Source organism: Colletotrichum acutatum, assembly GCF_030867785.1.
Source record: "Colletotrichum acutatum strain CBS 112980 chromosome Unknown BDZ83scaffold_2, whole genome shotgun sequence".
NCBI lineage: Eukaryota > Fungi > Ascomycota > Sordariomycetes > Glomerellales > Glomerellaceae > Colletotrichum > Colletotrichum acutatum.
Genome location: NW_026848996.1, coordinates 144,802 through 157,389, shown reverse-complemented (window position 1 = coordinate 157,389; position 12,588 = coordinate 144,802). Strand labels below are relative to the sequence as shown.

General features: G+C 54.1%; 4 protein-coding genes across 4 annotated transcripts; 2 read left to right on the top strand and 2 right to left on the bottom strand.

Moving 5' to 3' along the window:
- Nucleotides 1-693: 693 nt before the first annotated feature.
- On the bottom strand, nt 694-2,228 carry BDZ83DRAFT_160232 (uncharacterized protein). Its single transcript, XM_060501390.1, has 4 exons — nt 1,715-2,228; nt 1,154-1,636; nt 958-1,081; nt 694-899 (listed from the first exon to the last, which is right to left on the bottom strand). The coding sequence occupies exons 1-3, from the start codon at nt 1,951-1,953 to the stop codon at nt 1,072-1,074; spliced, it is 732 nt and encodes a 243-aa protein (XP_060371513.1). The 5' UTR covers nt 1,954-2,228; the 3' UTR covers nt 694-899; nt 958-1,071.
- Nucleotides 2,229-5,311: 3,083 nt separating this feature from the next.
- On the top strand, nt 5,312-6,698 carry BDZ83DRAFT_714939 (amidohydrolase; the record flags this gene model as incomplete). Its single annotated transcript, XM_060511688.1, has 2 exons — nt 5,312-5,559; nt 5,612-6,698. The coding sequence occupies 2 exons, from the start codon at nt 5,312-5,314 to the stop codon at nt 6,696-6,698; spliced, it is 1,335 nt and encodes a 444-aa protein (XP_060371512.1).
- Nucleotides 6,699-7,632: 934 nt separating this feature from the next.
- BDZ83DRAFT_564598 (family 35 glycosyl hydrolase) lies at nt 7,633-11,054 on the top strand (the record flags this gene model as incomplete). Its single annotated transcript, XM_060503660.1, has 8 exons — nt 7,633-8,144; nt 8,215-8,461; nt 8,513-8,545; nt 8,610-8,705; nt 8,753-8,887; nt 8,941-9,009; nt 9,063-9,654; nt 9,703-11,054. The coding sequence occupies 8 exons, from the start codon at nt 7,633-7,635 to the stop codon at nt 11,052-11,054; spliced, it is 3,036 nt and encodes a 1,011-aa protein (XP_060371511.1).
- A 183-nt stretch (nt 11,055-11,237) lies between these two features.
- Nucleotides 11,238-12,389, bottom strand: BDZ83DRAFT_725555 (uncharacterized protein; the record flags this gene model as incomplete). Its single annotated transcript, XM_060512736.1, has 2 exons — nt 11,787-12,389; nt 11,238-11,724 (listed from the first exon to the last, which is right to left on the bottom strand). The coding sequence occupies exons 1-2, from the start codon at nt 12,383-12,385 to the stop codon at nt 11,238-11,240; spliced, it is 1,086 nt and encodes a 361-aa protein (XP_060371510.1). The 5' UTR covers nt 12,386-12,389.
- Between the last annotated feature and the right edge of the window lie 199 nt (nt 12,390-12,588).

The window sequence follows — 12,588 nt, the reverse complement described above, 5'->3', positions numbered from 1 at the left end:
CAACCTCGTCGAATCGTATATAGCGTCGTCAACGAAGCGCAGTAAGAGTTGTAGTGTGGATTGGCGACGCGCAGCGCTCAAACGTAGAAGACCGTGACACCGAAAAGACGTTGGGGGAGTAGAAAAGCAAAAGGGAACAACCCAACGTCCGTCCCTTAAACTTTAGCAGTGCTTTTTTCCCCGATTAACAGGCGCCCGCGGCTGCGACAGATGCACGGCACGGGAGGGGGAAGGTATTGGATTGGGGCCTTGCAGCAAGCAGCAAAGGGAACCTGAAACGCGGAAAGAGATCCAACCACGGCTGCCCACAAAAAGCTGGGATGCAACACCACCACAAAGCACACCCGAAACACCACTGAGACGGGGAAATCATATTACGGATGGCCTAGCTTTGCTGTGTCCACGTGATATTGCCCAGACGGGACGGCAACCGAAAAAGGACGATCATGCTGGCTTGGAGACATGGAGTTCATCAGATGGCAGTTGGCCCCCTTGGATGACGGCCGATCATATCGGGAAAGATAGAATGGAATAGAGTTCAGAAGGAGGGGCTGCAATCAATCGGTTGAACTCAGTTCTCTCCCTCAACCCCCGGCCACCTCAGCCAACATACTTCACTTGCGTCATTTTGAATGTGGTATGTGCTTCTTGTTTTTGCCTTTCATTGTTTGAATTGTTTGGAAGTTGGTGGTCCTGATATTAAAGATGTATCTTAACATACGTACAAGCCTACGGGCCTAGAAGGCTGCCCATCAGACTTGCTTGTTGCGGTCTCTGCCGTCTTGTCTTTGCTGGTATCGATGCCCTGTCCTGATGCGCGACTCGTTTGAAGCCCACGCTAGTCCAGTGAAGTGATCATCCTAAGCCCAGCCGACAAAAGAAGAGTAATTTTCTGCCGTCTATGTACATATTTCTATCCATTAGTCCGGAGACCTTGCGATATGCAACCATGCCTACCATGGTAATCTGGCGGCCCTCAACTCCACCTGACTGGTGGAAAGGCCAGCCGCAGTAAATGAGTAAAAAGAGAAATCAAGGAGTGTGGTATCCGTGTGGAAAGGACTGGGGGAATCAACGCTTTCTGCCGCAAGAAATCATTATTGGAAGTCGCAACACCAAACATCTTTAAAAGTTGGACGATGCATTGACTTGCTGGTTCGGCGCGTGGTAGCTTTCGAGAGTCGACTGGAAGGGAGTACGGCCGGAACCAGATCCCTGAGCGCTTCCGATCTCGTTCTTGGGCTCGTTGCCGTACTGGTTGTTGTACTCCATGAGGCCGTCGTTCTCCTCGGCCTGCTTCTTCTTGCCCCAAATTCTCCAAGCGACGAAACCCAGGGCACCGAGGACAATGGCACCGCCGACACCGACAACGACACCAATGACAGTCTTGCGTGTCTCGGACGACATGCCGGAGGAGGAGTCTCCCGAGTTTGCCTCATTGAGGCCGGGCGTGCTCGTGACGGTGGCCTCGGAGGTGAAGGAAGTTGCAACACCAGCAGAGTTGGTGGTAGTGATGATAGTCTTGATGGTGGAGGTGACGGGCTCAGCAGTAGTGGAGTGGGTAGAAGAAGCGGCGCTTGCGCTGGTGGTCTCGTCGTTGTTGCTGCCAGCAGACGTGGTGCTGGTCCTCAGGGTTGTAGGGGCAGCCGTTGCTCCCGGTGTTGTGGTTGATGCAGGCGCATTGGCGGATGTGGTCGGATCGGCGGCGGGAGATGTAGTAGTGACAATGGCGACGGTGGTGCTGGTGACGGGAGCAGCTGTCGTTGTTGTAGTGACGGCAGCAGCAGATGTGGTGGTTTGAGCAGCAGCAGTCGATGTGGTTTCGGCGCCGCTAGCAGTTCCTGATTGTCTCTTAAGAAGGCCATCGCGGGGCTCGGCTTTGTTAAAGTTGAACCATGACGCCTGAGCGACCGAGGCGAGGGCGAGGATCTGAATGGCGCGTTGGGGATGCATTGTGACTGTGATTGACGAGTTTCCCGCTTTTCCGGTAGTGGATGATAGATATATCAAGTCAACCGATTGTAGAAATTATTCTCTCTGGTCGATCAGATAAGTTGAACAATCGTTCGTTTGTGTGCCGACACCCAAATTCTTTGGTGGTGGTGTCCAAGACACAGGGTTCTGAGATGAGTCGAGTCGGTTCGTCTGGAATCCTCGGAAAGTTCTTACGTGCCGGGTGGGTACGAAAATAGGAGAAGGCGGCACGGGTCAAGGTGGGAGGACGGAAGCGACCGGTAGGTTGAAAAGGTAAAAGGCGGTTTTTTGTTGAATGTGATGCAGGAATCACTCGGAGAAAAACGAGAGGAAGGAACCAAGAATGACGATAGGGAAAAGCGAGTGAATGGATTTTATGAAGTGAGGGATGAGTTCGGATAGGTTTTGAGGGGGGTGGTCATTGGAGTGGAACGAGCGGGAAGGTCAGAAAAACAAGACTCGTATTCGAGCTGGAGCGGCGTAAGAGGGTGGTCAGTGTGAAAAGGCAGGTGCGGTTGCCAAGTGGGTGGTCACTGGTGGGTTACTGTACGTCTGCGTACGCAGTAAAGCGCTGGGGGCAGGTCCACGGGTCCAGGCAGGTACCAGGGATGCAGGGCCGGGGCACTTCTTCTTTCCTCCGTCGCACTGTCCGTGACCCGTGTGGTGGCTGTTCTTGGCTTCTTCCTGGGCCAACAAGCGTCAGAAAAGGGAACCTCGAAGTCTCCAAGCGAAAACCCGCCCAGCAACGTTGCGCAGGGAGACAGACTGAACCTAGTGTAGAGGTAGGAGGGCGAGCCAGTAGCGACCGGGGGAGTGGCTGTGGATGCTTGCCAGATTTTGGTGCAAGGGACAACGTGGTGGCGGTCTGACGGCCTAAGACATCAGGTTACCCATCTCAGATTTGTCCGCTTCTCGCGCGATGAGAACTTTTCATTGGTCAGACCGGCTGAACCCTGGACCCGACGCGGGGCACTGTGGCACACGACGATCAATGCTAAGAGGTACGTACACAGTACGTTTCTCTCGTCTGCTTCGTCTCTCGGCGAATCAGAGACGGCTTCACCCTCAGACCCTTCAATTCCCTCCTGGTCTTTCCCTCACCCTCACGGACTCACCTCTCGAATTTCACAAGGCTCCGCCTCCAGCTCGCTGCTCCCGACCCTTTGCTCAAACGCTCAGTCAAATCGTCTGTTCGCCGTCTCCAGAAGTCGACGACACAACCGAGAATACCGCCGAGCCTCTGAGGTCAGTGGGAGTTGTTGGAACACCCCAAGGAAGCAGCCCAGCTGTCAGCAGTCTTTAGCGGCCGAATGGTTGGTAACCACCTCAGGGCAAACGGCTTGAACGGCCCCTTCTAGCCCGTCAGATGGCTCCAGACTTTGAGAGCCAGGTCCAGCCCGCTGCAACCGCTGAGTCTGCCGCATTCCTCGTAGCGGTTGGCGCCGACTGAGGTGTTTGCCATCAGGAGCTTTCTCTGCAAGACGCAAGCCCCAAACGCTCGAATGCAGCAATCCGATTTTGCATGGCGCGCTTTTTCTTTCATCAGCAGACAATGAATATCCCAAAAATAACCATGGTCTGTCTATTGTTCAACAAAAACTTCTTCCAACGGCAAAGAGACTTTGACTACACCACTGACTTAACGCAGGACACCAGAAGTTGCCGTTGCAATCGCAGACAACCACGACGATGACGACGGGATAGCAATCAGGCTTTGTGCTGGTCTGTCTAATCCAGGATGGAAAGGAGCGACAATCCTATGGCATGTGCCATTTGGTCAACCCCTTCATAGATGCTTAAAACCAAGCATCATGAGAAGTAAAGCATACAAACCCATACATGTATGTATTGCCAGCCGGCACCAATGGAACGATGGCAAAAAACACCAGGGCAATATTGCAGCAGTGAAGCCACTGGTTGTCCCCATCCACGGCAATGCAACATGCCTGCTCAGGGCCGATCTTGTCTCTATTTTCAGCATCGACCCGTCGCTCTTTGCTCCAACCGCCTCCGCTTCTGCCAGCCTAGCGTGCCAAACCCGACCAATTCTCCTTCAGGGTCTTCCAAGCACGTCTCCACCCTCCCCCGGGCCCCTCCCAGCATTCGTCATTCTTCCCGGCCCCGTCCAAGAATTCGGATTCCATAACTTTTTGCAGAACTCGGCATTCGTCGTCGCACCACTCATGCCCTACGGTATGCCAATATGGACGTTGATAACAACCCTAGAATATGTGAGGGGTCTATGGGGAAGGGGTCAAGAATTCCTCGGACGACGGGCATCGCCTCACTGGGCCATAAGATTTGCCTTCCGCGGCGGCCGACGTCACTTCCGCGCTCGAGGGTCTTCGCACTTCACCGAGGGCCCCTGCAACGATGGTTAACAGGAGTCAGGATTACCTACTGTTACAGTACAGCCTGCAGGATGACGATGTTGAGAATACCGTTCAGACTGCGCCCGAAGCATCTCGAACTGCCAGCGACGACAACTCTGATCAAACCTTTTGTTGGCATACGACTGATGCCCCCCCGTGCGTCATTTCTTCCACGCAATTGTCAATCTCCAGATGAACCACTCAGCCAGCAGCTGTTTGAAAGAAACTAAAAAACCAATGAGTGCGTTTCGCCTAGCTTTTACAGTTCAGGGTACCCTTTTATTTGAAGCTCTGTTTCCTAGCGACCTCGTCATGGGTTCCCCTTCTTCCCACATCCCGGCATAGTGTCTACACTCCGCCCAAGGAGACTAGAGACCCATGCGTACGGATGCAGAGCGTAAGAGGCAACCGATGGTATAACGATAATCCGTCCGCAGCAAGCATCAGTTCGGGTCCAGGTCTTCCTTCCGCGGATCTCGGCGTCGGAGGACCCATTTTCTCACGGACACCCACATAGTGCAATGATGACCGATGTTGTGAAGCATTGCATTTCATCTTACCCATACAGCCTACGGGTGTCAAACCACGCATTGAACCCTTGATCGCACACTACAAGTGCGCATCGCCTCCCGATACCGTGATACGATTGACCGGCCATACAACGGTGAAAACCTGGAGACTAGATTGTTTCATTTACCAAAGTCCCTTTTCGTGTCTCTCCTTGGACTTTGTGCACACTTCAAACGGGAGTGTATGATAACCGAGCTGCCTATGACAGCTAGCTTAGGATCTTGCCCGCAGGTAATTTCATCATCAGACGGTAATCACCTAGGTGTTTCAAACCGCAATCTGCGTTTGCACTCTCTGTTGACTTGGCTATATTACTTCACGAGTCTCGCAACCAGAGAACATCACCTGAGCCAAAACACTTTTGTACAGTCAAAAGACCTCGCAGCACCGCAAAAATGAGTAGCAGATTGTGCGATGGTCAATTTACAATACATACATCATTACTGTTCAATCCAAGGAAAAAGACTTTTGACAAGGACATCTCGATTGTCATCGATCCAACGAGCGGCGCCATTGCAGATGTGTATGAACGGCAGCGATCCAGCAATGTCGAGTTGAGAAGCCATGATGTAGACCTACGAGGGAAGGTTGTGATGTCAGGATTCGTCGACGCGCATACACATGTGTTCCTCCATCCATACGAGTGAGCCTCATCATCTTGGCACAAGGTCCTTGAATTATCTAACAGTGACTAGTGAGGCTTCATCGACGGTTCAAATGCGCGACGAAAGTGTCGTCGAGAGAATCGTTCGTGCCACAAATCATCTCCGCGTGGCCCTTCTGTCCGGTTACACCACCTACAGAGATCTGGGCACCGAAGGGCTGCGCTCACATGACGCAAACCTAAGAGACTGCGTCAACCGAGGCCTCGTACCCGGCCCTCGACTCTTCGTGGCTACCGAGTGTCTCGCCAGCACTGGGTCCTACGAGGTCCGTCACGAGAACTCCTGGGCCAAACTACCGCGCATTTCGGACCCCTGCGATGGTCCGGTGGGCGTGACACAGGCTGTCCGGCGCCGTGCGGCCGACGGAGCGGACATTATCAAGTTCTACGCAGACTATCGACGAAGGGTGATGCGATTCCCGAATTCAAAGGAGCCGATCCCGTTTCTTCCCTCGGAGCCCAACCCCACTGTGGTGATGTTCAACCAAGAGGAGATGGACGCAATCGTCAAGGAAGCCAAGCTGGGCGGGCTGCCCGTGGCGTGTCACGCTGGGTCAGCCAAGGGGGCACTCATGGCTATTAAGGCTGGCGTCGACACCATTGAGCACTGCCAGGAGGCCACCGATGAGGTCTTTCGAGAAATGGCGCGTCGTGGCACCATCTTCGTTCCGACGCTCGGGATCATGAAGACTTCACCTGATTTCAGCAGCATTGCGAAGCAGACCAAGAGGGCACACGACCTCGGCGTGCGTCTTGCTGCCGGAGGTGATACCGGGACATTTCCTCACGGGGAAGGTGCTTTTGAAATGGAACTCATGATCCAGGCCGGGGTTCCTGTCGTGGATGTGCTGGAAGCATGCGTGATGGGAGGTTGGGAAAGCTGCGGCAAGGAGAAGAGCGGTTTCTACTTTGGTTCTATCGAGAAGGGCTACCGAGCCGATATCATTGCCCTGGACACGGACCCGAGACGAGACGAGCGGGCCTTGAGGAAGGTTAGCTTCGTCATGAAGGACGGCAAGGTCTGGAAGAAGGACGGGCGAGCCGTCGGATTCTTCGAGGAGAAGACGGTCGATTCGAACCCCAGCGCCGATGAGGAGTCGGATTGGACTTTTGTTTGACATGGCGTCATATGAGCTTCACTGAATTCGATTAGTCAATCGCTTGCCTGCTCCAACTGTCCATGATGAGCAGCAAGGTTACATTGCGCCAGCCAGATCATCGCCAACAGGCGACGTATACGAGCTTGAATGCGACCAGAGAGTCGCAATCAAATAAATTCTGGCCTTCGGCACTTGATATATCGGGAAACCCGGCTCTGCGGGCAATAAACGGGCATCGCGTTAATTGATCTCGAGATAGGTACCGGAGACTACATCACTGTCTAATACGCCTGTTTTCCGTCGCATTTCACAGTCGGATCTGCCTCCGCACACAATCGACCGAGATTATTCCTGGTAAAGCAAGTCAAGGACGTCAAAGAGGGGTTGTTTGAACCGCTTCCTCCACATGCTCCAATGATCACCACCACATCTCCGCACGGCTCGCGCGGGCTAAGCCGGCGAAGCTTAATCCCCAGCCAACCTCTTTTCAGGGAACTATCTGCAGTACTTCGAGGCTGTAGAAGCTGGCCTGCATATCATGGACCAAGCTTTTATCAGCAACCGGGCATCGGACGATCGTTTCGTATGCGAAGCTAATCACACCTGTTCTTCCGGACATGCCCATTTCATGCTTCTCGTGCCGCTACTGCATCTTCCCGGCAATGGAGGAGAGGGGAAAAGGGACGAACGATGGGCAATACTACGCACACCTCGATTATTGACTACCTACCGCATCATCTGCACGATTCGAACGGCGCTAGAGCACCTAGAAGGATATCGGTCTCCGGATGACTCTCAGGGTTCGCGCGGCTGCAAAGGTCCGAGGCTGTCACTTTGACCATTATATCATGTACGGACGGTACCCGGTCGGTCTCTTAGTCTCGTCCTTTCCCCCTCCTCCTCCTCTTCCTTCTCCCGATTTGACAGCCGCCACCCGGGTAACCTGTCAAGCATGAGGCCGTCTCTATTCTCCATAGCCTTGCTAGGCCTCGGACTATGCTCCGCCGCCGGAGTTCGTTCTTCTCTTGCTCTCGCTCCTGCGGTCAAAGTTCTGGACGAAAAGAGAGACCAGCTTCAGGACATCGTGACATGGGACGAGCACTCGCTCTTCGTCCGCGGTGAGCGGGTCATGATCTTCTCGGGCGAGATACACCCCTTCCGCCTGCCCGTTCCGTCGCTGTACCTCGACGTCTTCCAGAAGGTGAAAGCCCTGGGCCTCAATACGGTCTCCTTCTACGTCGACTGGGCGCTGCTCGAGGGAAAGGCCGGTGATTTCACCGCCGAGGGCGTGTTTGATCTCCAGCCCTTCTTCGACGCTGCGACCAAGGCGGGCATCTACCTCATTGCAAGGCCCGGTCCGTATATTAACGCAGAAGTCTCTGGCGGTGGGTTTCCGGGTTGGTTGGCAAGGTTGAAGGCGAAGCTGAGGACTTCGGACCCCGAGTTTCTTTCTGCAACGGACAAGTAAGGCCTTTTTTTTTTTTTAATTTGGAGGAGTTCGTTAGTAACATCAGTGACTGATAATGGTAATCAGCTACATGGCAAATATTTGCGGCATCATCGCCAAGGCCCAAATCACCAACGGTGGCCCAGTCATACTCTTCCAGCCGGAGAACGAGTACACCAACTTTGAAGACGGCAGTAGTGCCGATGGGCCGTACTTCCAGTATGTCATCGACCAGGCTCGCAAAGCTGGGGTTGTCGTTCCCCTCATCAGCAACGACGCCAAAGCAGCGGGCCACAATGCGCCGGGAACGGGTGTAGGCGCCGTTGACATTTATGTAAGCTGCTCTGAAGCCGTCGCAGAGACTTAAGACTAATACATTCTAAAGGGCTTTGATGCGTACCCGCTTGGATTTAACTGTGTGCGTAGTATCCTGAAAGCCATCCTCAAAAGTCTAGCAAATGGAACTGACCGCCGAGGTGTAGGCAAACCCTAATACGTGGCCGGATAACGCTCTACCAACCACCTACCACGCATTACACCTGCAACTAAGTCCAAGCACACCATTCACGATTCCAGAGGTAGGCCTGCAAGGATCAATAGAGAGACGCGAGCTTACTCCTTGCAGTTCCAAGGAGGTTCCTTTGACCCCTACGGCGGACCTGGATTCGAAAAGTGTGCAGCATTGGTTAATCACGAGTTTGAGCGCGTATTTTACAAGAACAACTTTGGAGCTGGTGTCACTATATATAATATTTACATGGTAAGTTGCTGCGAGGGAGTGGGGATGAGAGACCGAGACTGACGAAAACCCAGATATTCGGAGGCACCAATTGGGGTAACTTGGGGCATCCGGGAGGATACACGTCCTACGATTACGGCTCCGTGAGTTAAAGGCTTCTTGATACATTTCTCATCATACATACTGACGCTATAAGGCAATCACGGAGGAGAGGAGTGTCTCAAGGGAGAAGTACTCTGAACTGAAGCTCGAGGCACAATTCCTGAAAGTTTCGCCTGCATACCTGACTGCAACGCCCGGAAATTTGACCGTTGGAGTGTACAGCGCAACTCCAGACATCACAGTCACACCTTTGCTAGGGAACGGAAACGGCTCGTTCTTCGTTATCCGGCACAGCAACTACAACAGTCTTGCCACGACCGATTACACGCTTCGTCTGCCCACGTCGCAAGGAACCATTACGATCCCGCAGTCGCGCGATCTGCTGCAGCTTACCCGCCGTGATTCGAAGGTCGTTGTCACGGATTACCCTATTGGAAATACGACCCTATTATATTCGACGGCAGAGATCTTTACCTGGAAACAGTACAAGAACCAGACCGTTCTTGTCGTTTACAGTGGACCTGGCGAGACGCATGAGATAGCTGTTAAATCGACCGCGACACCTGTCCTCGTTGAGGGCACCAGCGTTGACCACAACTACGTGAACAACACCCTACTCCTGGCATGGGAGACATCCAGCACGCGACGGGTAGTGAAGGTTGACAACCTGGTAATCTACATTTTGGGTAAGTACACCAGCTACTTTGCACCACCTTGCGACTAACTCAAGGGAGACCGTAACTCGGCATACAACTACTGGGTGCCAGACAAGCCCGGCGGAAGCCAAACGGCATACGGCACGTCCATTATGAACCCAGACTCACTCATTATCAATGGCGGGTACTTGGTAAGATCGATCTCGATACAGGATGGCACTCTCAGAGTCCAGGCAGACTTCAACCGTACCACTGAGATAGAGATCATTGGCGTCGAGCCGGAAGTCGCAAAGCTTGAAGTAAACGGCAAGCAATTGGACCACACAACGAACAACCTTACCAACTGGGTCGCGAACGCATCCCTTGCGGGTGCCGCGCCCACCGTATCGGACCTCAAGTCACTCAACTGGACCTTCATCGACTCTCTCCCCGAGATTCGCGCAGGCTATGACGACTCCGCGTGGCCTCTCGCAGACCACAAAACAACAAACAACACAATCGCCAATCTCACGACCCCCGTCTCCCTCTTCGCCTCAGACTATGGCTTCCACACCGGCACGCTCGTCTTCCGGGGCTACTTCGTCTCAAACGGCACAGAAGACAAACTCAACATCACAACCCAGGGCGGCTCCGCCTTCGCGAGCTCCGTCTGGCTAAACGACACCTTCCTCGGCTCTTTCGCCAACGGACCCGACGCCTCGGGCGATAATACCTCCAACTACACCCTGGCGAACCTCACCGCGGGCGCGACGTACGTCCTGACTGTCCTCGTCGACACCACCGGCCTCGAGGAGAACTTTGTCATCCCCGCAGACGTGATGAAGAACCCGCGCGGCATCATGGACTACAGCATCACATCCCCCTCCGGCGCCGAGACGAACGTCACGACGTGGAAGATTACAGGGAACCTCGGCGGCGAGGACTACGCCGACAGGGTCCGCGGCCCGTTGAACGAGGGGGGGCTCTTTATCGAGCGCCAGGGCTACCACCTGCCCTCTCCACCCGAATCGGCGCTCAATACGCAACGCTCGCCGTTCGAAGGGACAGAGACGCCCGGCGTGACATTCTACGCCGCGAAACTGGATCTGCAGATCCCCGCCACGGACCTCGACGTGCACCTCGCCTTCGTCTTTGACGACATCGCAGCATCCAACGGAACGGGTGCGTACCGCGCCATTCTGTACGTGAACGGGTTCCAGTACGGGAGGTATGTCAGCAATATCGGTCCGCAGACCAGATTCCCCGTGCCTGAGGGTATCCTCCAGTACCAAGGGACCAACTACATTGGTCTGGCCGTCTGGGCGCTTGACAATGGTGGGGCTCGCGTGCAGAACTTCCGACTCGAGGTCGGCGAGGTGGTGACGACTGGCCGAGAAGAGGTCAAGGTTGTTGAGGCGCCGGCTTGGAGTCAGCGGGCGGGTGCATATTAGGACTATGTGTTGGACACTTTTCTTTCTTGTACATTTCTAGTACATATAGCCCGGTGGTTTAAATAATTAAGGTGTTTGCATCCTACTATGATAGTGAGAGTAGGTAAGCATCCTCGGTAGGAATTGTACTTCTGTCTATTCGATACAAGACGAAAGAAAATACATTCTTGGACATCTGGCGGCTCAGAGGTCATCAACGAGAGGACTAGGTCCCTGCGGCATCCCAATCCTATCCTCAAACATCATCCTAAGAGCCTCCACCCTACTGCGATCCGACATAAACCGGAGATACTCGGCCGAATTGGTCATGTCCATGTCGAGAATCCCCGGATAGCCGCCAGGCGCCGTGATATCTTTCCGGGCACTCCACTGGGAAGAGTTGCGCTGGAACCCGTCATCGAGGAGGAAGTTGGCAAATAGCTTCGAAGCCTCGGGGTGCGGCGCGTCCTTGAAGATGGCGACAGACCGCGGCCAGCTGACAAAGAGCCCCTCTGTCGGGAAAGAGGCGTTGAGGCTGCCCGAGGGCCGGAGACCGATGCTAGCGGTGAAGGTGACGGACTGCGTGCTATTGGGTTGGCGCAGCACAGCTAGGGGCGATCCCGTGCCGCGGACCCAGCGGGGCTCGTTGGCGAGGAGGCCGTCGAACCACTCGGGACCATACTGGTGCATTCTGGAAGAAGATGTGAGAACTATGTCATTCCGAAAGAAAGGGGGTGTCTGAGAGTATCTTACACGAGGTCAAAGATGTACGCAATAGCATCGTCGTCACTGGGGTGCGTCAGGACAATCTTGCCCTTATACTCAGGCTTCAAGAAATCCGGCCACTCCCGCGGTGGGTTCGCGAGCTTCTGCGTGTTCCAGACAGTCGACCACGCATTCATTGCAAAGCCGTAGTACGCTGCGCGCACATGACGAAACGGCGCCAGCACCTTGAGATAGTTGTTTGGCGCGTAGTGCAGCAGCGATCCCTGCTGCTCCCAACGGGGATAATCCTGCAGGGCCTGGAGGATAATGGTGTCTACCTCGAGCGGTCTGCCCGAGGCGAGCTGTCTGTCGACATTGACGCTGTGGTATTTGGAGCGGTTGACCGTGATGTTGAGCGTCATGCCCGGGAACCGCGTCTCAAAGGCGCGCTTGAGGCCGTCTTGCTGGGTGACTTCGTCGCCGCCGTGCCAGCATGTAACGATGCCGCCTTCGGCTAGGGCGGCTTGGTAGATTTCGTCGATGGTGCGGTTCTCTTTGACTTGTGGGGTGTTGAAGCCGAGGGAGATGTCGGCTGAGGAGACTTGCTGTGCTAGCAGAGCACACAGCAAAGGAAATGAAAGACGCATTTTGAAATGGTGGAGTAATTGATTGATGAGAGAGATTGACGAGGTGTGTTAGTAGCGTATCGTGACTTGTCGTTCGTCCGATGTAAGTGAACTTATACTCACGAGACGGTGAGGATTATCAATATACATGATGGACTCAAGGCTGGTTACTTGGCGAACGCGTAATAGTCGAGCTTAGCACACGAAGACTATGGCTTGGCGAA

Bases quoted from the DNA above. Each gene is read 5' to 3' on its own strand.
- BDZ83DRAFT_160232 (XM_060501390.1), bottom strand. From the start codon at position 1,953: ATGCATCCCCAACGCGCCATTCAGATCCTCGCCCTCGCCTCGGTCGCT. The intron at 1,637-1,714 runs ATCTCCCGCCGC...GGCTGCCCCTAC, and splicing joins GTCGCCATTGTCACTACTAC to AACCCTGAGGACCAGCACCA.